The 26,228-nt window shown below is 33.6% G+C and overlaps 1 protein-coding gene across 16 annotated transcripts in view; it reads right to left on the bottom strand.

The window, feature by feature from the left end:
- The window catches only part of RyR (Ryanodine receptor), a 169,685-nt gene that overhangs the window by 34,570 nt on the left and 108,887 nt on the right, over positions 1-26,228 (bottom strand). For all 16 annotated transcript variants that reach the window (XM_075309540.1, XM_075309545.1, XM_075309537.1 and 13 more), the window contains exons 3-8: positions 21,673-21,876; positions 9,911-9,988; positions 9,499-9,687; positions 9,210-9,409; positions 5,663-5,837; positions 5,236-5,585 (exon numbers count right to left, since the gene is read on the bottom strand). In XM_075309540.1, coding sequence (XP_075165655.1) covers positions 5,236-5,585; positions 5,663-5,837; positions 9,210-9,409; positions 9,499-9,687; positions 9,911-9,988; positions 21,673-21,876 — 1,196 coding nt within the window. The remainder of the gene's footprint in view (positions 1-5,235; positions 5,586-5,662; positions 5,838-9,209; positions 9,410-9,498; positions 9,688-9,910; positions 9,989-21,672; positions 21,877-26,228) is intronic.

Genomic DNA, 26,228 nt, shown 5'->3' with positions numbered 1-26,228 from the left:
TGAAGTCTTTGTGTGGATAACGTCTTTATACCCTTCACCACTACTGTGGTACAGGGTATAATAAGTTTGTGCATTTGTATGTAACGCCAAGAAGGAGTAATCATAGACCAACCTTTTAGTATACGGATCGGCTTAGAATTAAATTCTGAGTCGATTTAGCGATGTCCGTCTGTCTGTCTGTCCGTCTGTCTGTCTGTCTGTTGATGTATTTTTGTGTGCAAAGTACAGCTCGCAGTTTTAGTCCGATTGTCCTAAAATTTGGTATAGGGTCCTGTTTCGGCTCAGACGATCCCTATTGATTTTGGAAAAAATCGGTTCAGATTTAGATATAGCTGCCATACATATTTTTCACCGATCTGGTCATAATTGGCGTGTATATCAACCGATCTTCCTCAAATTCCGAACATCCGAATATTTTATGAGTCTCGAAAAACTTGCAAAATATCAGCAAAATCGGTTCATATTTAGATATAGCTCCCATATATAGCTTTCGCCCGATTTACACTCATTTGCCCACAGAGGCCAACTTTTTGCTCCGATTTAGTTGAAATTTTGCATAGGGAGTGGAATTAGCGTTGTAACTATGCGTGCCAAATTTGCTTGAAATCTGTTCAGATTTGGATATATCTCCATATAAAGCTTTCGCCCGATTTACACTCATATGACCACAGAGGCCAATTTTTAACTCCGATTTAGTTGAAATTTTGCACAGGGAGTAGAATTAGCATTGTAGCTATGCGTGCCAAATTTGGTTGAAATCGGTTCAGATTTAGATATAGCTCCCATATATATGTTTTTCTGATTTCGACAAAAATGGACAAAATACCAACATTTTCCTTGTAAAATCGCCACTGCTTAGTCGAAAAGTTGTAAAAATGACTCTAATTTTCCTAAACTTCTAATACTATATATCGAGCGATAAATCATAAATAAACTTTTGCGAAGTTTCCTTAAATTTGCTTCAGATTTAAATGTTTTCCATATTTTTTACCAACATTGTGTTCCACCCTAGTGCATTAGCCGACTTAAATTTTGAGTCTATAGATTTTGTAGAAGTCTATCAAATTCTTCCAGATCGAGCGATATTTAAATGTATGTATTTGGGACAAACCTTTATATATAGCCCCCAACACATTTGACGGTTATGATAGGGTATCGAAAATTTAGATCTACAAAGTGGTGCAGGGTATAATATAGTCGGCCCCGCCCGACTTTAGACTTTCCTTACTGGTTTTAATTTGTGAATGATTTTAAGATTTTTATTTTGAATGATGTGAAGTTTTTTCAAATATGTTGTTGCTCCCCAGACATGGCAACCATATGTCATTATTGGACGAATGCACATTTTGTACAATAGTATTTTATTTGTCGAGTTTAGCAGCGATCTCTTGTTTAGCAAAGGAAACAGCGCACGACCACATTTCAATGCTTTTTCGGATGATTCATCTACATGTTTCATTTCATTTTATTGAGTACCTACACAACAAGATTAAAATCTTATAATTACAGTGCAGGATTATAAATGTTAAAACATCTCCGATTTATAATAAGTATATACAATAATTAAATTTAAAGATGAAAAGAAAATAAATTAAGATTAAAATAAATAAAAAATTGTTAAAAAAAAAAAAAAATATATATATATATATATATATATATATATATATATATATATATATATATATATAAATTACTTCTAATATTCAATTGCATTGTATTATTGAAATTGTGATACTGTATTATATCTACAAGCAAATTTTTAATGATAAATATTCTAATTTTGAAATAAATTTTGAATACCCTTCTTAAAAGATGATGCGTTGCTGATGCATTGTTTATCGGGTGGTAGAGTGTTCCAGAGACGTATTGTGCCAATAAAGAACTGCCATTCGGATACAAGACTTGTCCTTATGAAGGGTATTATATTCCTATTTCTATCAGATCTGGTAAACCGAATTTTATCATAGAGATAGCTGGGTTTCCGTTTGTAAATCAATTTATGTAGAAATACTAACGACTTGACATTAAGCAGGGTATTAAAACTAAAGCCAAAGAGGGAGTTTGTAACATGCGAAACATGATCGGTCCTGCGTAACCCGTACACATAACGAACTATACTATTGAATGCCACGTTAAGTCTATTTTTGCTCACGGAGTCACAATTCGCGAAGAGTTCAGATCCGTAAATTAAACCCGGTAACAAAACACTTTTCGCCAGGAGAAGTCGAATATTGACTGGTGTGTAGGAATGATTAGCCCATAAAGCACGTAGTTTTGCATATGTTTGTCCAACGGCTGTGTTTACATGACTTGACCAACTCAATGTGCTATTGAATACTACTCCAAGATTCTTAGCACTAGTGACTACATCGATTTTCTGACCATTCATCATAATTTCAGCATTGGACAAAGAGAACCTTCTATTCTTGTGTATAATCAAACATTTAGACTTTTGTGGATTTAGTAGCAGACCATTTGCTGTTGCCCATCGAAATACACGATCAAGGTCGTGGTTAAGTTTCCCCAAACACTCACTAGTATCACCTACCGGACTACTTAAAAAGATTTGTATGTCGTCTGCATACATAAGTATCTGACTATGGACTATTTCTAGAGGGAGGTCATTTGCGTACATGCATAATAATAGAGGTTCAATTATAGAACCCTGTGGAACCCCTTTCGTAACTGGTAATGGCAATGAAAAAGTGTAAACCGTCTGTAACCGATTGTTAAGATAGGAAGTTATGAGAGATGTAGCAGTAGGTGAGAAATTGAAAAATCTTTGAAGTTTTAGACATACACAGTCTTACACAAGTTTACATACGGTTTAAGAAATTGTATTTTCTTTAATTATTAAAATATAATAAAATATGCATATATATGCTTTAGATTTTGTAAATTAATTTGAAAAACAAAGTATTTGTCCATTTTCAAGAAGATGTTTTTAGTCTGGATTATAAACAACAACAAGAAACATGTTTAGTTATAAGGTAAAAACCTCAAGGGTATGTAAACTTATGTGAGACTGTGTAACTTTTTGTGATCAACAGTATCGAAAGCCTTTGAGTGATCTAAGAGTACACTGTTAGAAAAATATGTTTTACATATGTTCCGATATAAACAAAATGTGTTTCGGGCACAATTTTTAAACACAATATATTTAAGTGCAAACATGTAATGTTCCTAAACTAACACAAAATGTTTGGGACACATATGTTAACATGTTACAATATATTATGTTTGGGGCATGAATGTTTCATAAAAATAATATGTGTGAATGTAAACATATATAAATTTACAAATTTCGAGTAAACGTATATATGTTGTGATACTTTATTCAGAGAGCGACAGAGAGAGAGAGAGAGAGTTAGTATAGAGAAAGAAATAGAGATGGAAACCGGGAGGGTTGAATAAAAAGATATCAACATAACACATCGAGAGAATGAAATGAGAGCAATTTCTGTGAAACCGCTTGTATGTTGTTTCGGAAAACTGTTTCATGATAAGGCCAAAAATTTAATATGCTTAAGTCTAAATATTATTTAATTTGAGTATTAGAATGAGTATTCGGAACCAAGAGAATAGACATTTGAAGTGAAAATTATGTGAGGGAATGAGCACAATCTTCTTTGAGGAATTCTTTCAAGCATATACTATTTTTGAACTCAAAATGCTTCCAAACATATAATATGCTCACATAAAACAAACATATTAATGTTTCGGCAGTATCCAATAATATATGTGCTTCCTGCAAAATATGTTTGGAACATATGTTAGAGAAGCGATTTTTTTTGAGGGTGTACAAGAAAACTAACATGGTTCTCATCAATATTTCTCCTAATTGACTCCGATACTTCGATCAGTGCACTCACACAACTATGATCTCTGCGGAAACCAGACTGCCTTTCAGATAACAAGTTACCGCGAAGAAGATAATCATATATCTGCTTATGTAAAATCTTTTCGAACACTTTAGAAACATAACACAAAATAGCAATGGGTCGTGACTCTGAATTAGATTTCGGTATCGGAATAATCTTTGCATGCTTCCATATCGTGGGATAAGTACTGGAGGTCAGAATTGTGTTAAATAAGTAGGTGAAAAGAGGTATAAGTTGAGGGAGCAGTATTCGTATAAACATGGGGTCCATTCCATCCAGGCCAATAGCATTCGACTTAACCATGAAAAAACTCTCTATGACCTCATCTTGGGTAACGCACCTGAACTCGAAATCGTTCCTCTCAGATAAGTTTCCTCCTATACCGTCATCCGTGTCATAGAAGGATGTGTTCGTCGGAGGGGCAGGGATATTAGTAAACATCTCGTTCAAGTCATTTGGATCACCTTGATAACCGCCCGATGACCTAGACTTCCCAACGCCAATATCATGTATAATTCTCCATTTTTCCCTGAAATCTACAGCAGAATTGAAACGATGGAAGTTAGAATTTTATCTAAAGTTATTTTGTTGATTTTTTTAGATAGTAGCACCACAAAACTGAAGTGATTTAGTGGGGATCCTTTTTGGCGATTTATTAAAGAGAAAATTATTGCTTGTGTTTTTTCAGCGTTTATTTTGATTTTCCAATTATGAAAATATATTGGAATATGTGTTAACGAACTTTCCATTCTCTTGATAATTGCGTTTGAGACTTTACCATGCGTGATTAAAGCCGTATGTTTTGATTTTGTAGCAATTTGAAGTTGGATGTGAGCAAAGAATACAAAGTTGGAGACAATATGTGGTACACCAGCTGGAATAGTTTTTGGGAGCGAATGTTCATCATCCACGTGAATGGTGTTTGATATCTAGACTTGGTATGGAGAATTTTCTTTAATTTCAAAGACTATAGACCACAGTACAAGTAATTTATAAGGTAGCCTTAGGACATCAGGTGATTTTCAAGGGCCCAGTATGTAATAAGTAATAGGTACTTTTAGTTAATGTGGTATCACAATGGACTGAATAGTCTAAGTGAAACTGAATCTTAATCGGGCTGCCAATTTAACTTAACCTAACCTAATCTAAGGGCCCAGTAAAATTTCAAAACATTTTACTTGTGCTCCTCTACTTTACTCGTACATAGTAAAGGCTCTACTCTTGTAGTTTGACATTGTTCTGACCTATTGTTGTAGTTATTTTTGGGCAAGTGAAGCTAACTTATAATTCTTTGTATTATGCTTTAGGCTTACTTCAAAATAATGTAATGTAATAAAAATTGAAACAAACTTACTTTATAAATTGTGTGAATAAACTGCTGCATTTACGAATGACACGAGCAGTTTTTGATTCTTCCTCTTGAGAGCGCGAGAAATCAAGACAATCATCCATTTTGCCTTCTTCGTGCAAAATGGCTTGCTTCTCCTCGACTTTGCCAACACCCTTCTTTTTGGTCTCGTAACTCTTGTAACTGAGCCAGAGGCATGTTTCGCAGTGCTGTACAATGACGGTTGTATCGCCGTATTTGATAATCGGCGAACCGATTACTTCTAAATCTTTATCTTCGAGTACTTTTTTCTCGTCGTCCTTTTCCTGTCTGAGACAGAAAGTCGTTGTAGCAATGGAAGCTTCTTCTTTTTTAACCTACAATGAGAGAGATATGTAATGAAGTAGTATAGATAAGTAATCAATAATCGGTATTCGATGTGTCTTCTTCTTACCAAAATCAATTCGTTATTGTCGTTGACGCCTAAATAGCGTCCAGTTGTAATATGTCGAATTCGCATGGGATGGAACCAATTGATGAAACCGCCAGTCCACTTGGTTCGTGCTAATTCTAAGCGCCATAGTGAACGAGCCTGTGACATGACTGAGCCTCCCTCGTATACAACAATGCTGGAAGTGGAAAAAATATATATCATTCAGTTATTTTTTGATAAATTATACTGCACATTATTTAAGTTAGCATCCTAAGAGAAGGTGGTGATGTCTGGAAGAAAGACATTAAAATATGTTCGAATTCGGACAAATTGTAGTGAAAAGGCTATAAGTTCGGTATGTATTTGGCTTAACACAAGTCTTTGACGACTATAGAGCATTCTAAACCGTCACCGAATGTAAAGATATGTAACAAGCACAGACAGACAATGGAGAAGGGATACCGAATATTAACATGAAATTAAATGGCCATATGATGCAAATTACTATATATGTTATATAGTAACTCTGACTGTATCTGTAAACGATATCATTTCGGACTACAATCTCTAGAATAGAGTGTAGCCCACACTCAAAACAAAAAAAAGTTTACTTGGATCCAAAGATTTTGACCTTCCCTTAAGGATTTTGGTATTGATTCCGAGCCAAAGATGCGACTTCTTTTAAATAAAGAAATTTTTTAGCGACCTATCTGGCTTTAAATCTAGGACCAATAAAATTAAAATTAGGATACAGATCTCATTTATCAAATTTGCATTCTCTTTTCGCGGTTTATTAATAAAGGTACTCACGTATAAACAAATGCCTGTTTAAAAATCCAAATTATAATGTATACTTCAAAGTAAAAATTCCTAAAACAAAACTTTAAACTAAAGACGCTAAATCCTTAAAATAAGTCTTAGCCTATATTTGAAGCGTTTTTATCTTTAATCTAAAGTTTCAATATTTCAGTTAATTTAAAGACAATTTCTTTACATCAAAAGTGTGTTTCTTTACTTTAGTTCAAAGACATGCGACTTTAACGGAGGGACTCAAATTTAAAAAAATTGTGTCCTAAATTTAATGAAAAAAATTTTTTAAACAAAGATTATAAACTTTATTTTAATTAAAATTACATTATTTTAAAGAAATGTGTCCTTAATATTTTGTAAATTTTGCATCCTAAAATTTAGTTTGCGTAATCTTTAATATCACGTAAATATTTTTTTCAGTGCATGTTGGTATTGATTCCGCATTAAAAACATATTGTTGTGAACACAAATTGTTATTGTCCTTAAAACTCGAATGCCAGTTTTGTTTAGCATTTGCTTTGTTCTTAAAGCTACGTGACCTCACTTTAAATTTGGTATGTTTACATAAAAGCAAATTAGGTTTAATTGAGTTCGACTTGCAAAAAAAACTTAATCGTCCTTATTTTCGAAAGTTTATTATATTTTGTCTATAAACATAAAACGCATTCAAAAATCTTTATTTTAAAAAAATAATTTAACTTGTGGTTAATTTAGGTAGTGGGAGCCACCGTGGTGCAATGGTTAGCATGCCCGCCTTGCATACACAAGGTCGTGAGTTCGATTCCCGCTTTGACCGATCACCAAAAAAAGTTTTTCAGGGGTGGATTATCCCACCTCAGTAATGCTGGTGACATTTCTGAGGGTTTCAAAGCATCTCTATGTGGTTTCACTGCAATGTGGAACGCCGTTCGGACTCGGCTATAAAAAGGAGGTCCCTTGTCATTGAACTTAACATGGAATCGGGCAGCACTCAGTGATAAGAGAGAAGTTCACCAATGTGGTATCACAATGGACTGAATAGTCTAAGTGAGCCTGATACATCGGGCTGCCACCTAACCTAACCTAACCTAATTTAGGTAGTGGTTAACACGTTTCTAATGTACTTTAATACAAAGTGCATCCTTTAATATGGAAGGTTATGCAAACTAATTTTTACGACTAGAAATTTTAGGGATAAAATTCTGCTACACAAGTTTTTTTGATTAGATTTAGGACACAAATTTTGAAAATTTGCGTCCTTTTGTTAAAGTCGTAGGTCTTTAAAGCAAAGAACATTTTTCTTAAAGTAAAGATAAACAATTTTTATACAAGGTTAGGTATAGTGGCAGCCCGATATTTCAGGCTCACTTAGACTATTCAGTCCATTGTGATACCACAGTGGTGAACTTCTCTCTTATCACTGAGTGCTGCCCGATTCCATGTTAAGCTCAATAACCTCCTTTTTATAGCCGAGTCCGAACAGCGTTCCACATTGCAGTGAAACCACTTAGAGAAGCTTTGAAACACTCAGAAATGTCACCAGCATTACTGAGGTGGGATAATCCACCGCTGAAAAACATTTTGGTGTTTGGTCGAAACTGGGTTTGAACCCACTTTTTTTGAGCGTGAGAATCAATGCTAACATAGTAAAGACAAAATCTTTAGACCTGGACAAGTTTTTTTCGCTGTAGAATTAAGTATAACATAGCTCATTGATAGGATAGAATTTTGTAACACATATAGTGTTCCTGTAAAAAGATTTGATAGTGGGCCCGCAGCCTCCTCGCCTAACATCTTGTGTTGAGAATATTTTCAAAAAGAGTGAAAACTTAACTATTAGATAGTAAAATATTTTTCACAAAATACCAGGGACCGTAACGGTTATAAGTGCTATCAAAAAAGATGTTTTTTAATCGTTATTTTGTGACTAAAAAAACTCGAATGAAACTCTTAAAATGAGAGTTTTAAATATTTATCCGCCATAAGTAAAACTCTTTTTAGGAGTTTTATTTTTTTCAGAAAATTATACTTCGCCGGTGAACTGATAATTACAATTTGTAAAGCATTGTAATTACTTGACATGTTGACAGGGAACAATAACGCGAAGAAACTGATAATGAGGAAGAAAAAACTTTCTATGAAATCGATCATTTTTCGCCAAGGCTCTTGTCGATTGATAAACCTCTTTTTGAGTTCTGGGAAGCAAAAAATTTAAAAATTGATGTTCGTTAAATTAAACAAATAAATTAATACAATCTTTATATGAGATACCCTCAATAAAACAAGAAACTCTAAAAAAGAAAAAAATGAATATGAGTTTTATTTAAGACGGAAAAAATAAAACACCTGAAAAGAGTTTTATTTTCCGAAGAAAAAAAAATAAAACTCCTATAAAGAGTTTTTTTCTGAAGAAAAAAAAATAAAACTCCTGAAAAGAATTTTATTTATGACCTTTTATTTTTGCGTTGAAAAATAACCCTTAACTTTAGAGTTGGGAGCGTTTTTTTTAATATCACCATAGATTCTGAAAGAGCTTTCCGAGCTGAACCTATTGGTATGTGACAGTATAGGCTCCGTTGACTTTAACATGAAGCGTTTTTGAGTTAAAATTTTCTGAATAACGGTCCCTGTAAAATACTAATGTATATCATCCTCATTATATTACATCGAAGTTTTCTGCGACTGCTTTCATTTGACAGTCAATCGATTTCAATTTACAAAGGAAAGAGAAATACCAACTACATTGGATTTAATAGATTGACAAAAAGAAAATACTTACTTTTGTCCTGGTTCACGTCCCCACGTACTTGGAATGGTTAGACACTCATCGCCACCGTGAAAGAAACGCAGAACATCACCACCAAACACATATCCAACATATTTCATGCGGGAAATACCGGTGCCATAGGGTTGCACAGACCAGTGCGTTACGTGGAAACTGGCATTGACAATGGATTGCTCGTTCTCCTTTGTCGTATGCTGCACTCATCGCACAAATGTCAAAGAAATGAGAAATTTAATAAAGCACCTCACTTGACTTACACGTAATCCCGACGAGCTTAGCTTACCAAGTAACGTTCCGTTGCCACAGAGACCAAAATCAAGTCGTCACCCACACGCACCTTCTCACCCTCGGAACGCTGTTTGCTAGCAGGATGCACAGTCCACCAGCAAGCCTCACCTTGGCTATGCTCTTGTAGACCAACGTCGAAGGATAATTTGTCGTTGGACGATGATGTCGAAAGGCAGGCAAGGTACTGTTTGAACCAATATGGATTTCGATATTGTCGTCGTAGTCATCGCCACATCCAACGGATGTTATTGTTTTGCACACAAGCAACACGGAGCACGGACCACGAAAAGGACAAACGACCAAAAAGATAAGGTATCAATTCAATTGTCATGGATTACGTTCAATTCCCATTTCTGTCTGCACAGATGGGACGGAACTGTTTGTGGGCTATGTGAATGTGATCTTACCATGTCGCTGTTGTTGTGACGCAATAGTATAGCATTGCCATAGAGCAAAGTCCTATGGCCGGATCCTGTTCCTTTGCCCTGCTCCGAATAAATTTCCAATGGCAAAGGAAAATTGTAGAGAGGCAAACCAAAAAGAAGAAAAATAAAATCAATGTTATTACGGTCATTTCAACTTAGTATCATCGACTGAAAGAATTTCAGTTTTTGGCTTCAACATCTATTTTCGTTTTGAATTGGTCGTGGTTGAAGAAACATTTGACACAGTGCACAATGGGTTGTGATTGAATCTAAAATTAAAAGTTGTTTAAAACTAAACGAGTTTATATTTTTAAAAATGTTTTTAGATCAGAGCTTAAGAGTTATTAAGTTCGGGATACTAAATAAGGAGGGCTAAAATCGGGCGAAACCTACTGTGTAATATTCTAAACCAACGTTTGTGATGAAAACTAGCCGCAATTTAGATCGAGGTCACTTCAATATGGTGTAAGTGTCGAATTTTTGTATGTCGAATGTACATTGTCTCGTTGATATCTTTAGAAGTGGCGTGAACCAGTGATGCCAGGAGGATTTTTGAAAATTCCATACGCAACTTCAAAAAATTCTTTTTCCCTACGCCCAAAAATGTTTTCTCTACAATTTTCCCTACGAATTCGAACAAATATTTTAAAAAAGTAAATAAAGTTTAATTTTGAAATTCAATTCCATAAATAATTAAACTTTCTGATAGTTGCCCTGTAAGCAGTGAGGCGAATAGTTTATTGTATGAATTTCAGTTTCTTTATTTATTAGAAATATAAAAAATATCACCAAAAAAGGTTTAATTCGGGTATTGTTCTGAAACTTTTTTTCTAAATTCATTCTATTATAATATCTAAGGAACATTTAAAACTAGTGCAATTCCATCAGTTAATTGATTTATTTCTCTTCTTTGTTCCTACAAAGCGTTGCTAAAGACTTTCGATGGATTCTAGAAGTAGATTAATGTCAACATTGACCCACCTTGCATACACAGGGTCGTGGGTTCAAACCCAGTTTCGACCAAACACCATAAAGTTTTTCAGCGGTGGGTTATGATGGTGGTCTGTAATGATGGTGACATTGCTGCATTCACTGCAATGTGAAGAAGGAAAAATTGTCCCTAACATTAAAAAATTTAACGTCATTTGTGAGCTTTATTTACAAATAAAAACTTAACGACCAGTAAAAAACACTTTTTTAGACAAACGAAATTGCCCTTTCTTACAAGTTAAAAGAAAGGTATGAAGAAGAACAGGTTTCGACTCTGATCATTTTTAGTGCGTTAATATTTTCGTGTGTTTCGGCGACATTCAACTTTTGCAGCAACTACCCATTGTGCACAGTTTGATTTAACAACAAACATTTTACGTATAAAAAAAGGTGACAAGTTCACGAGTAAAATGTTGGGTGGATTGGGTCATTAGATAGCGACGTACCAGTATAAGGAAATGGATAGTGTAAAAAATTCAGTACGACTTGGTTTGTGGGGATGAGGTCTTAGTACGCATAAAAACTTATCTCTATTAGTGGTTCGATTCTATCAACACTACCTCTTTGACGGTTGTAGAAGGGTTAAAGGTTCTTGGATAATCGAAATGACTGAGCATATTGGGTTATATTATTTACATATTTTTGGTTAATAGAATTTAACAAGACGTAAACAAAGTTAAGTTATAATGTCACATCAATGTGGAATGAGTTGGAGGTTAGTATTCGATGAAAAGTAATAGTGATATTTTTAGAATGCTCTAAATGCTTTTATTGTTAAAAGATGTATAAGAGGATGAAATTAAGTTTGTTTTTCCATTGTTGTCTGATTCAATTTTATACAAACAGAAAAAAAATATTTTCTTTTCTCCGGAACGAAAATTTTAACTAAATACCAAAATAAACAAAAATTTCCGTAGTTAAACTAACGCTAAATTTAACTTATTTTTATTGGAAAAAAAATTATTTGCTTGTAGTTAAATTTTATTATTTTTATCGAAATTTCCACAGCTTAATGAAATCTCACTTTTTTTTAAGTATGTATCAAACATTTTATGAACTAAACGTGAGTATAAAGTTCCATGGCCGAACACATAAGTTCAATATGAACTAAAACAAATGAAAATTTTCGTACGATTCCCAAAAATAGTAAGAATGAACTACTCTATGGTTTAAAAATGTTCATGATTTGGCGCCAATGATTTTCTTCTTTACTTTTAGTTAATTTTTTCTTCTATGAGATGATGTAATTTCGTGAACTGCATTTAAAAAGTACAACAGGGCATTAAAATTTCCTGGTTTAAACAATGCTTTGTGGAAATCTCAAAATGTGGAGAAAAATTTAGTTCAATTTTCGTGCGTGGTAGTCTTCCTATTCCATTCCATTCTTCCTATAAAACAGTTCACTTTTTTTTCGGTGTATCCCAGTTTAAATGTAAAATATTAATAACACTAGTTTACACTGAAAATGTGCATTTGATGAGAGGTGGCTTTTCTTATGTATTTTGCTCTGCTGAATTAAAAAAAATGTTACGGGGCAGTTTTTCAGATATCCCGTTATTTGTACTTTGTCGCTCTTTTTTCACTAAACAAATTATATCTCGAGTTAGAAATGTACGATTATATCGTTGTTGATATTTTCGGTCGTTTAAAAAAAAATTCGAATTCAGCAGATCAAAAAAATCACCTCTCATCAAATGTATATGAAAAAAATTTATTTTGTAAACTAGTGTAATTATGGCTAATGGCACTATTGAAAAATTTGTTACCTAAGTGGTGCAAAGAGGGTCTAGCGAGTTTATGTCTAAATCAGAGAATGCTGTGAAGGTGGTTTAACATATGATTTATATATAATTCCTCTATTCTGTATGTATATAATTCATCATCTTATATAATCCAAAGGTTAGGTTAGGAGAGGTGTAGTTATTTTGAGCTCACTTAGAATATTCAGTCCATTGTGATACCACAAGTGGTGAACTTCTCTCTTATCAATGAGTGTTTCACGATTCTGTGTTTACCTCAATGACATGGGGCCTCCTTTTTGTAGCTACACCCGAACGGCATTTCACATTACAATGAACTCGCTTAGATAAGCTCAGATATGTCATCCACATTACTGAGTATGGATAATGCACAGCTGAAATTTTTTTGATGTGTGGTCAAAGGTGGGTTTGAACTCGCGACACTTTGTATGCAAAGCGGGCAAACTAACCATTGCACAGCGGCTTTTCTGGCAAAAGAAGGTACGGATGTGAAATCTGCGAACAAGTGAATCTTACGTACACCCAGAGAAGGAATATGATCACCTCAAACATATTTCAAGAGTAAAATGTTATTTTTGGATGGTGACCATGTAACATGTTCGCCGCAACCATGTTATTTTCTCAGAAATTATGTATATGTTTTCGAAAAGCATGTTATGTTTGGCGAGAAAATAACATTTTTGCTCTTGAAACATGTTTGAGGTGATCATATTCCTTCTCTGGGTGTAGCTTTCGCAGAAATCGTTCAGAAAGACCACAGGCACAATGTTGTACCCAAAACAAAGTCAGATTTCCAACCACTATGCATTTATACTCTGACGAAATCTCTTCTTAAGACGAAGTTTGAAACACGGTTGAAGGATATTCTAGATAGGTAGATGGTTCCAAATCGGATGAGCAAGTAGTATTTTGTGTTCTCTAAAATATCGCAAGAATGGCTATATATTGCCAAATATCTCTCAGTTTAATACTTACTTGTCAAAGGGACATATTAGAAACTGTCACTAGCAAATACCAAGCTCATACCCACTTAAACTTATTCCGGAGTTATAACTGAGTTCTTACAAACGATATATCAAATACAACATTTGGCTGAAATACTCGGAATGAAATTTTAGACAAGTGAAGATTTGTTTCTTTAAAAACATGTAAAAAATTAAAGACAATCGTTGAATAATTTATCATATATTTGGGAGTATACTTTAGAAGAAAGGGGAATTACGTTTGCCTAAAATTTCGTTCCGGAGGAAAGTATTATTTTCTTTGAAATATCAATATATGTCATATGGGCGGCGTAAAGCCATTTGTTCTTCAGAAAAAAAAAATGCTTAATATAAACCAATGGGTTTTTGGTAAAATCTGTGTTATCGCATAACAGCCTGAAGTCGCAGAATGCTATTATAAGCTAAGATAACCTAGTACGACTCTATAGATAAAGTACGGGTCGTGTCAATTTCTCACATAGTAGGTTTGTTTGTAATTAAATCTGTGATGGAATCACCTTCAACAGCATGAACATATGATAAATATAAATTATTCATGAAGGTCTATAAAAAATCGAAAAATATTTAATGAATAAATTAACAAATTTTAAATGTCTTATAGATTGGATGATTATATTATATATTTTTATAGATTGGATTAGTTGAATTGAATATGTTTTAAAATAAAAAATATTAAATGTGAAAACATTTTTATAACACTTCCGAATAGAACGTATCCTGATAGTGGATGTTAGTAAATAATTCTAATGATACAAAAGATATACAGAAAGTTGTAGAGAAAACGCCACAGTTACAATTACATCGGTTAATATAGAACATTTTTATTTAGTTTTACACATAAATTTGTCAATTTCTAAGCCATTAATTTCACAGTATTAGACCAAAATAATAAAAAAAAAAACACTTAACAGAAGATACAGAGCTGTAGCTAGAGCCAGACAATTACAAGAAGGACATTGAACACAAGTTAGCCAAAGTCAATGGAAGCGAAGTAATTGCGAATCAGTGCGTGATTCTGTAGAACCTTTCTGTATACTTACAAATTGAGGATCCTGATGAGACACATTTCATGTTTCGTGGTTGGTTTGGAAATGCATTTTTGATTCGAATTATTTTTTTAATTGTTTTTTTTTTTCATTGAATTTTTGTATATTATTTTAAAACGGAGATAGAGAGAGAGAAAGAAGGAAATGTTGAGAAAAAAGAAACAATTTTCACAAAACAATTAATATTTGCGATGATTTGGGGATTTGCAAAAGTTCGGAGGCATTTAGTAGTAGATGTGTAAGATCAGTGATGAGACAACGTATAATCGATAAGATATTCATGAAATTAAGAGAACAATGGACAATTTTGAAATTTAGTTTTATGGTTCGTGTAGCCATTGATCCAAATTCCGCCAATTTCGGTTCCAAAAGGATGAATGTGTTGGGTGTGTTGGAGGAGGTGGATGAGTTTTCATTAGGGAGAATTTATTTTTGGTTGTTGGAGTATTAAGCGCCAAACGATATGCGAGGATACACAATTTGTATGAAAGAAAAAAAAAAACAAAGAAATAAGATAAACATGGTAAATTGGATAAATAAAAGACGAATAGTGTAAACATCAGTCATATGTATTAGTGTGTGCTTAACTGAGCCATAGTGAAAGTGCGAGAGAATAAAAGTTGCCAAATGAGTGCACGCGAATACAGTACAGCAACAGTAACATCAACGATACGGACAAAAGAAACTGTTAAAATGGCTTAAATTTAATTGTGCGGCATAAAAGGATTGTTTTCGTTATTTTACTCCCGGCTTTTTTGTTGTTCTTTATCATTGCTTCTCTCGTTTCGGTAAATCGGTCTACAAGTGAGCATGGTGTCAGTCCCAAGGGAAACATCTACTGGTTTAATAGTTTAATATGATTTAACGGAAACCACATTAAAACCACCCATTTCGTGCATACACGTACACACAAGTCCACTTCACACGCACACACATACACATACACCCACCAAGCACCCATACATTGCACCACATCTATATTTGGTTCATGGATGCATATGCTTTTGTCTTTATTGGTGATACTGTGAGTTGGTTTTTCAGGATGCAGCAGGATATGCGCTAATTGATGTGATACTCGTAAACTATGATAGTGTGAGTGTATGTGTAAGTGAGTGTATATATTTATGCAGCAGGCTTGTTTATGTTTGAACCACCACTACGCGCCACTTGCACAAACCATTAAACAACACCCAAGATTGTTGGATTATTGTTGTGGTCAGTCGATGTACGTAGAAGATTTTTTTCGTTTCCTTTTTGGCATAGAGAAGGAAGAGTGGTATTATTTTCCACACATATACCAATGCCTTTAAGAATTTGCCAAACTATTTCGTCTATATTAAATTTATTTTTGAATATATATAGGTCAGGGTTTTTTGGTGAATTCTTTAATTGAATTTTGAAAAAAAACCATTAGCTGATATACTTTAAATAAAATAAAATAAAATAATACGATTTAAATGTAATTAAACAATGTAAAAGTAAGAGCATGTTTTAAATGCAATTAAACTATGCCAGCTAGAATATTATTATATTATGTTTATACGTCTTTATATAAACGCAAAATAAAATGTTTACATCTTTAAAGTTTAGATTGATTCAATTATATTTTAGAAAAAAATGATAATGACTTAGTTGATAATAATTTTACTTGTAAACTTTAATACATACTTGGAATAAATACATTTGACTAAAGTAAATTATTTCTATAAAGTACGTGTATTTTAAGGGACTTGATATCACAATCACAAACTAAATCGGGCTGGCACTTTAACCTAAGAGACTTGAAGAGTCGAATATATATGGAATATTTTATTTTTAATGGGAATTTTCAACTCTTCCCGGAAATCAAAAGAATGTTCTTGTCCACGAATTCCCGGATTCTTTATAGTATAAATATCATACATATACTAAAGGTGTGCACGTGAGTAATAGTTTACTCACGCTCACGAACACTCACGACTGAAAAATCATTCTCACGCACACTCACACACGATATTTTTTGATAGGACTCACGCTCACGCACACTCACGAAAAGAAAATTTGTACTCACGCACGAAAACGTCTTGACTCATGAAAAATACCGTGACTCACGAATAATTTTATGATTAATTTACCGAAGTATCTGAAAACATGAGCATTAATAAAATCGAGAGTGTTATTAAAACTCTTAACATCCCAGATGTCACTAAAATTGTAATTGAATTTAACTCTTAAACGTTTTATGTTGATGAGCAGGAATATTTTCGTGAGTGTAATTCGTTACTCACGCACACTCACGAAGATATTATTTTCGTGACTCACGCTCACGCACGACATTTTGGTTTGCTAATCACGCTCACGTACACTCACGTTGTTGTCATGAGCGTTACTCACGACTCACGCACGAATCACGAAAATGTTCCTGAGTCACGACAATTTCGTGTCACTTGCACAGCTCTAACATATAAAGGGTGATTCTTTTGAGGTTAGGATTTTCATGCATTAGTATTTGACAGATCACGTGGGATTTCAGACATGGTGTCAAAGAGAAAGATGCTCAGTATGCTTTGACATTTCATCATGAATAGACTTACTAACGAGCCACAACGTCGAATTTTCAGTGAATGGGCCCTAGAAAAGTTGGCAGAAAATCCGCTTTTTTATCGACAAATTTTGTTCAGCGATGAGGCTCATTTCTGGTTGAATGGCTACGTAAATAAGCAAAATTGCCGCATTTGGAGTGAAGAGCAACCAGAAGCCGTTCAAGAACTGCCCATGCATCCCGAAAAATGCACTGTTTGGTGTGGTTTGTACGCTGGTGGAATCATTGGACCGTATTTTTTCAAAGATGCTGTTGGACGCAACGTTACGGTGAATGGCGATCGCTATCGTTCGATGCTAACAAACTTTTTGTTGCCAAAAATGGAAGAACTGAACTTGGTTGACATGTGGTTTCAACAAGATGGCGCTACATGCCACACAGCTCGCGATTCTATGGCCATTTTGAGGGAAAACTTCGGAGAACAATTCATCTCAAGAAATGGACCGGTAAGTTGGCCACCAAGATCATGCGATTTGACGCCTTTAGACTATTTTTTGTGGGGCTACGTCAAGTCTAAAGTCTACAGAAATAAGCCAGCAACTATTCCAGCTTTGGAAGACAACATTTCCGAAGAAATTCGGGCTATTCCGGCCGAAATGCTCGAAAAAGTTGCCCAAAATTGGACTTTCCGAATGGACCACCTAAGACGCAGCCGCGGTCAACATTTAAATGAAATTATCTTCAAAAAGTAAATGTCATGGACCAATCTAACGTTTCAAATAAAGAACCGATGAGATTTTGCAAATTTTATGCGTTTTTTTTTTTTAAAAAGTTATCAAGCTCTTAACAAATCACCCTTTACATATTTTGCTATTCCCACAAACTTTTTGTTTTGGATCACTAGGGAAAACTTGCTATGTCTATTCGTCCGAACTTTCATTCCAAAGTCATCCCAACTTTCGAAAGAATATGAATATCAGCTTAAACTTTTGCATCAACACTTCCTATTCCATTAGGTCGTAGGAGATTATAAATATAGTATTTTGGGCCAATTTATGGTGTAACTGCGTAAAACCCGATTTGATAGTGTGGTAACCTTGGTGCAATGGAAATGATAGGCTTGGTTTAGTGGCAGCCCGTTAGTTTGGCTCACTTAGACTGTTCAGTCCATTGTGGTACCACAGGTGGTGAACTTCTTTCTTATAAATGAGTGCTGCCGCGAGCCGAGAGGCAATGAAACACTTAGAAATATCACCAGCATTAGTGAGAGGGGACCATCCACCACTGAAAAACTGTTTGGTGTTTGGCCGAAAATGGGATTGAACACATGACCCTTTGTATGCAAGACGAGCATGCTAACCATTGCATCAAGGAGCCATATTCATAAAAGGTCATGGATTCGATCCCAGTTTCGGCTCAACAATAAAAACTTTTTCCACGATAGACTCTCTCTGGTGAGAATCCCTTAATATATCAGTTGTAAATATAACTTATTCAATTTCATGAAAATCGATATATTCCTTTAAACACTTGTTTCAATTTCGTGTTAAAGACAAATATATTTTCGTAAGCCTAATGATTTCATGTTCACAAATTGAAAAACTTATCATTAAAGGTGTTTTGTTCTAAAGTTCGTATATTAAACTTTCAAATGTCTACTTGGTTTTATTGATTCGGAAAGAATCTCAAAATTAGTACAGTCGTATTTAAATTTATTGACTATTCGTATCTTGATAGCTAAAAGCTAATAAACGTTCAAAAATAGGAGAAGTCTTTAAAAACTTTATGCTAAAGACGCGTTTTACTTGAAAATGACAAAATTTATACTTGAAGTCGAATTTTAAGTTGCGGTTAATACATTCGTGAATAACTTTTATTTTAACTGAAGAAACCAGATAGAAAACCTAAGATGTTAACACTCCAAAAAAAAAAAAGTGACCCTCTATTTCACTAAAGCCGATTTAACTTTATTTCAGTTCATGGAATTATTATGTTTGGAAAAAGTTTTTTTGCGTACGTTAGTAAATGAACTAAAAAACGGTATAAAATTTTACACAAATGAAGGATAAAGATTTACTAAATTCTTGCTTATCACAAAATAGCTCATTATTTTTTTAAATTTGTAAATTTTACTACAAATGCGCCCATCTTGAACTTCAAATGGCACCAAAGACATTCTTGCAATTTTGAATACAAATTTTTTCCTTCAAATTACAAAATTTTCTTTAAAAAGTGAAAGAAATATACACGCACAGAAAAACCATGTTTGGACATGGTTGTCGCATCCATTTAATGCTTATCTAGAGCATGTAATTGCCGCGAAAACCATGTATTTTGCCTTTGTAAAAATAGTTTTCGAGCGGAGAAAAATATATGGTGGCAATAAGCATTTGAATGGTTCTCAAATACCGCAAACATGTTCTATCATTCAAATGATAGAAATTGAGACCATTAAATGGTCGGGAAAATCATGTACCTAACCATTCAATTTTTTTACTTTTTTTGCAGAGAAAAAAGTATTTTTATAGGTTACGTATAGACATGTCTAGAACCATTACATGGCCATAAAGACCATTTATTGAGCAGGTCCACACGATTTTCATTTTGCGCGTCAGTCGTGTGTTCATTGTTTCTTGGAATGGACGGAGAATACGGATTTACTGTATTTTGTGTTAATTTATTTATTCAGAAGTGGCACGTGGTTTTATGTGAAGACAAAAAGGAAAGTGTAATTGAAAAAATGTACCTGTTTTTTGTTCTGCATTTTGCTATATGGTATCATTTATTTTTATTTGCAGTTACATGATGTCTGCGTTTGTACATTTGACGGGCATGCAGTAAATATGGAATGATTACTTATTGTTTAAATTGAATTAAAATAGAGTGTGTAAAAATATATGATGTTTGTTTGAACGGCATTATAAATACAAATAAACAATGAATTAGTTTATAAAGAAATAAAAACAAATAAATAAAGTTAATTTTGTGTTTTCTTTTCTTAAGTGGCGTCCTTTTTTTTCGACGACGAAAAAAGTTTTTTCATAAAGATCAAAACATCTTAGGTTGTGACCATGTTCTTTTAACTAGAAGAAAAACATTTTGAATGAATACAATAACATTTTAAATCGTGACCATTGTCTTTTCATTCAAACAAAATTCTTTTTATCAATATAATAACATTTTAGATTAGGACAATTGTATTTTTTTTAGAACCATGTTCACTGAGCAAACATGGTTGCAGGTTAAAATGTTACATGGTCGCCGCAAAAATAGCTCCTATCATATTATTTTGCTCTTCAAATATGATTGTGACAACCATGTTTCTTCTCTGCGTGTAATTATGTCTAATAAATTGCCTTGAATTACTTACTTATTTTTGTGATATTGGCGTGATGGCAGCGCCTTTAATGCTATTTAGTTAAAATTTTCTAAAAATCATCTGAATTTTCTAAAATTAAACAAAATTTTTATTCCTGGTGGGTTCGCTGTTTGTTTTCAGTGAAAATTTGGATCCCAGTATCAAATACGCAAAACCTAATTTTAAACTTTAACTGCTTCTTAAATGTTTCCTTAGAGTAATTGCTCTTTTCTTTGGTTTGGAATCAATACCAAAATAACTTAAGTAAGATTTTTTCAGTATAAAAATATAGGGATACCTCTAAGATACAATTCTCTTTAAAATTAGATTTTTTATACTTGAATACTAGGAGACAAATTTGAGTTTATTTCTTGTTTTTTTTTTTTTTTGGTTCATGCGCTATCAGAATACTATAAAAACTCGACTGGATTTCAAGTAGAAATTATGCTATATTTCAAGTAAAACACGTCTTTAAAATAAATTGTTGACCGATTTTTCCTTTGAACGCATTTTAGCTTTATATTGTAGATAAAAAATCCAACAATTTTAAAGATTTTATTAATTTTGACGAACTTTTCAGTCGAAGTTGACCTTAATCCAACAAAATTTTCTTTCTTGTAAATATGCCCACTTTTAAGTCGAACTACTTAACTATACTAAGCAAAACACTCGTTCGTGTATCAAAGACAGGAAATCTTTGACCTCACAACAATATTGTTTTCAGTGTATCATTTACACAAACTGTAGTAAGGCAGTAACTATTGCTATTGAATTTTAAAACAAATGTATTTCTCATATTCTATAGAAACCCAATTAAAATAAAAAATTAACTTTTCACAAAAAAAACGTTATGACGGTTTTCTTGTGGCATTGGTACATTTCCTTCCATCGTGCCCTTTAGGTAAAAACTGCATTTCTTTTTTCGGAAACCCCGATTGTTTGTATGTTATATGGGCATGTGTGGTGTTTCGTTGCGACTGGGTTGCACATTTGTATGTATGTGTATAAGCTATTGATAGGCAGAAGAAGACTATCCACATATTCCAGAGGATAACGAATACTTACAGTCTCGGATCCTGCCGCCGTTACCAATTCTTGCAGGGCACGCACCGACAATGCCTGCTCAATGACGAAAACGCATTGTGATAGATCGGGTGGTATATTCTTATCGGCAATGTTCTCAAGAAAACAATGACGATTGCCAAATCCTTCAGCGGCCAGACACACGCGCTCTCCCGTTGCCGTGCACGAGAGGCACACCATGTCTTCCTGCAAAGATACAAATGAAACCAAATTTAATAAACAACATAGAGATTCAAAGGTCTACAATTGAAACAAGCCTTTGAAGTTCGAAGCTATTAAATCCACAATCGATTGTAATCAAATATAACGTCATTCGCACACTCGCGACTTACCCCTTAAATTTATGACCAACTGCTCATAGTAAATTTTACAAAGTGGCAAACATTCATCTCAAGTGGTGTGTAATGTGCTTGTGACAAGGCCTGATAGATAGATTGATTGTGGGGGGGTTTGATTGGTACCACCTTGGACCATTCGAATGTTTGCTAGCGGTGGGTTTGTGGCATTTTCAATTGGCGAAACCTTTGGTTTAAATAGTTGATGATAGCTTCCTTGTACAACAAGTGATAGTTGAAACAATTAAGATACACCGTTTACATAAATGAACGAATTTTTTTAATTTACATAGAAACAAGTAAGTAAAGTAAAGACTATATCATACCCTAAACCACTTTACTAAATTAGTACATCTAAGTATTTTAAAGGGTACATACTTGATAAAGGGATCAATTCTTGGTTTTGCACCTAAAGAGTAACTATGCCACTAATATTGAGTGCAGTGTAAAAAAACAGAGGAATTCGCTTAATTAGTGTGGATAATGTAGCGAAATTTGTGAAATTGGGAAAATCGGACGATACATATATATCAGAGCTATAACTAAATCTGAACCGATTTAGATGATATAATGCAGGTTTGATTAATTTAATAGAAGATTACCTTGTGCTAACTTTGAGTAAGATCGGTTAATAAATATAACATGGTTGCGAAAACCATGTTACATGGTCACCACTCAAAAATAACATTTTGCTCTTAAAACATATTTGAGGTGATCATATTCCTTCTCTGGGTGTATTTATGAGAGCTAAATCTGAACCGATTTGGATGATATTTAGCAGGTTTGGTTGATACTACAGCACACCCTCCAAAAAAATCGCTTCTGTAACATATAGCCCAAACACATTTTGCTTCAAGCATATATATTTTCAGGATTGGTCCAAACAAAATATTGTTTGTATTGTTCAAACATATTATGTTTCACCTTAGGGCATACACTGGTAGTAAAAAATTTTAATGAAATTTTCTTTGTGTGGATATATTTTTAAGGCGCCAATTGGTTAATTCCATTATTTTACTTGCAGCATACTCTCTAGGTTTCTCTTTCTAAATACATATATGTTCATAGGCTATTTCCAAATTAATATATGTTTGCATCTAAGCATATTATATTTACAAACATTTTTTGTCCCAAACATAATATGTTTTAACATGTCTCAAACATTTTATGCTAGTTTATGAACTTAAAAATATTGTGTTAAAAAAGTTCCAACAGTCTTTTTCGTCCGTGCAGGTTATCTTGTAGTAAGATCGTTTAATACGATACATATATATGGGAGCTATATCTTAATATGAACCGAATTGGATGATATTTTGCACATATAGTTATTACAACAGAAGATTACATTTGGCCAACTTTGAGTAAGATCGGTTATTAAATAAGGCTATTATAGCCAAGATTTGGAACATTGGCAATACATACCCAACAAAAAAATTTGGAAGTTCTTCCAAAGGCACAACTACACAGGAAGTTCCTTTAATTAATTTTTTTATAACTCGCTTTTTTTCATATGTTTAATGGGTAATTTTAACTTGTTTTGTTTCAAATACGTTAAGACGGAGTAAGAATTAATAAAATGATACAAATTATTTAAATTTTGTCGAAAAAATGCTACATCCATTCTAGAGATATTACGATTTTTTGAAAATATTCGACGTCAAACGTTTCAGACAAACATTAGAATGCATTAAAAATAATAAAGAATTTTAAAAATTAATTATTTGGCAAAATATCACAAAATTTTTAATTCATATCCAAAACACTGAATTAGATTCATTCCTTAAGAAGTGATGCAAATTCAATGCAACTGTTGTTGAAATGGTGGACATCCTTCTTATGATAAATTCAAGTGGATATTTTGCACCACTTTCGGATATAAAAAGAACATTTTCACTACTTTTTTGGCGATGCATTTGTTGGTGGGTATATATGGGAGCTATATCAAAATCTGAACCAATTTCGCTGAATTTTTACACACCTAAAGAGTGGTGAGTATATGGCAGCTATATCTAAATTTGATCCGATTTTTTTCAAAATTCAAACAAAAAACGCTGTGTACCAAATTTAATCAAAATCGGTCAATAAATGCGACCGCAATCCTGCAAATACAAAATACATGGACGGGCGGATGGACATCAAGGGTTAGATCGACACATGATATCAATGTTTCTGAATATGGGCCCCATAAAAATGAGTCCCACTTTGTCTAAATGAAAATGTATCCCAATAATTATATGCGATACAACAACACGAATTTTGGATAATTTTTGGGGTGGTATTTCATTTTTTTGGGGTTCTACTATATAGTGGAAATGGGCTCTAAAATTTCGTAATGAAAATGGACCCAAACATTTTTTTGGGGCCTGTTTGGAACTTAAATTTTTAGCACATAACTTTAAGTGCAAGCATATTAGGTTTTCTTTGAAAATGAACCAGTAAGGAAAGTCTAAAGTCGGGCGGGGCCGACTATATTATACCCTGCACCACTTTGTAGATCTAAATTTTCGATACCATATCACATCCGTCAAATGTGTTTGGGGCTATATATAAAGGTTTGTCCCAAATACATACATTTAAATATCACTCGATCTGGACAGAATTTGATAGACTTCTACTAATCTATAGACTCAAAATTTAAGCCGGGTGGAACACAATGTTAGTAAAAAAATATGGGAAACGTTTAAATCTGAAGCAGTTTTAAGGAAACTTCGAAAAATTTTATTTATGATTTATCGCTCGATATATATGTATTAGAAGTTTAGGAAAATTAGAGTCATTTTTACGATTTTACAATGAAAATGTTGGTATTTTGACCATTTTTGTCGATATCAAAAAAACATATATATGGGAGCTATATCTAAATCTGAACCGATTTCAACCAAATTTGGCACGCATAGCTACAATGCTAATTCTACTCCCTGTGCAAAATTTCAACTAAATCGGAGTTAAAAATTGGCCTCTGTGGTCATATGAGTGTAAATCGGGCGAAAGCTTTATATGGGAGATATATCTAAATCTGAACCGATTTCAACCAAATTTGGCACGCATAGCTACAATGCTCATTCTACTTCCTGTGCAAAATTTCAATTAAATCGGAGTAAAAGATTGGCCTCTGTGGTCATATGAGTGTAAATCGTGCGAAAGCTATATATGGGAGCTATATCTAAATCTGAACCGATTTTCACCAAATTTGACACGCATAGCTATAATGCTAATTCTACTCCCTGTGCAAAATTTCAACTAAATCGGAGCAAAAAATTGGCCTCTGTGGACAAAGGAGTGTAAATCGGGCGAAAGCTATATATGGGAGCTATATCTAAATCTGAACCGATTTGGATGATATTTTGCAAGTTTTTCGAGACTCATAAAATATTGGGATGTACGGAATTTGAGGAAGATCGGTTGATATACACGCCAATTATGACCAGATCGGTGAAAAATATATATATGGCAGCTATATCTAAATCTGAACCGATTTTTTTCAAAATCAATAGGGATCGTCTTTGAGCCGAAACAGGACCCTATACCAAATTTTAGGACAATCGGACTAAACCTGCGAGCTGTACTTTGCACACAAAAATACATCAACAGACAGACGGACAGACAGACAGACAGACAGACAGACAGACAGACAGACGGACATCGCTAAATCGACTCAGAATTTAATTCTAAGACGATCGGTATACTAAACGATGGGTCTCAGACTTTTCCTTCTTGGCGTTACATACAAATGCACAAACTTATTATACCCTGTACCACAGTAGTGGTGAAGGGTATAAAAATTATGTTTCTATTGGGCAAGTCGGCATTTTCCGACCAAGAAAAACATAATAAAATAGCGCAGGGCATTCAAAATAGATTTATAAAACAAAGAAAGTGCAGTGTGTAAGGTCAGATAAAATCTCATAGAATTCACAACATTTTCAATGTGGTGTATTAAAACCATATTTATTTTATATTTCGTTGTAGATAATTAAATGATGCACTTAAAAAACAAATGTAGAAATGAAAATGAGTGCAAAGTTCTCCTTGTACTTTTTTAATTATTTAATTACCGGCTGATAAGGCTAAGTACTGATGGGACCAACGAACTTTAAATTCTGGTTAAATTGAACTGAAAAAATTTCATCAGTTAAGAAGTTCCTAACTGGAATAGGAATATATAGACAGGTTGAAACTTCATGAAAATGGTGTTTAGGAACT

This window comes from Haematobia irritans, chromosome 5 (genome assembly GCF_050003625.1).
Source record: "Haematobia irritans isolate KBUSLIRL chromosome 5, ASM5000362v1, whole genome shotgun sequence".
NCBI lineage: Eukaryota > Metazoa > Arthropoda > Insecta > Diptera > Muscidae > Haematobia > Haematobia irritans.
This window is presented reverse-complemented; position numbering and strand designations above follow the sequence as displayed.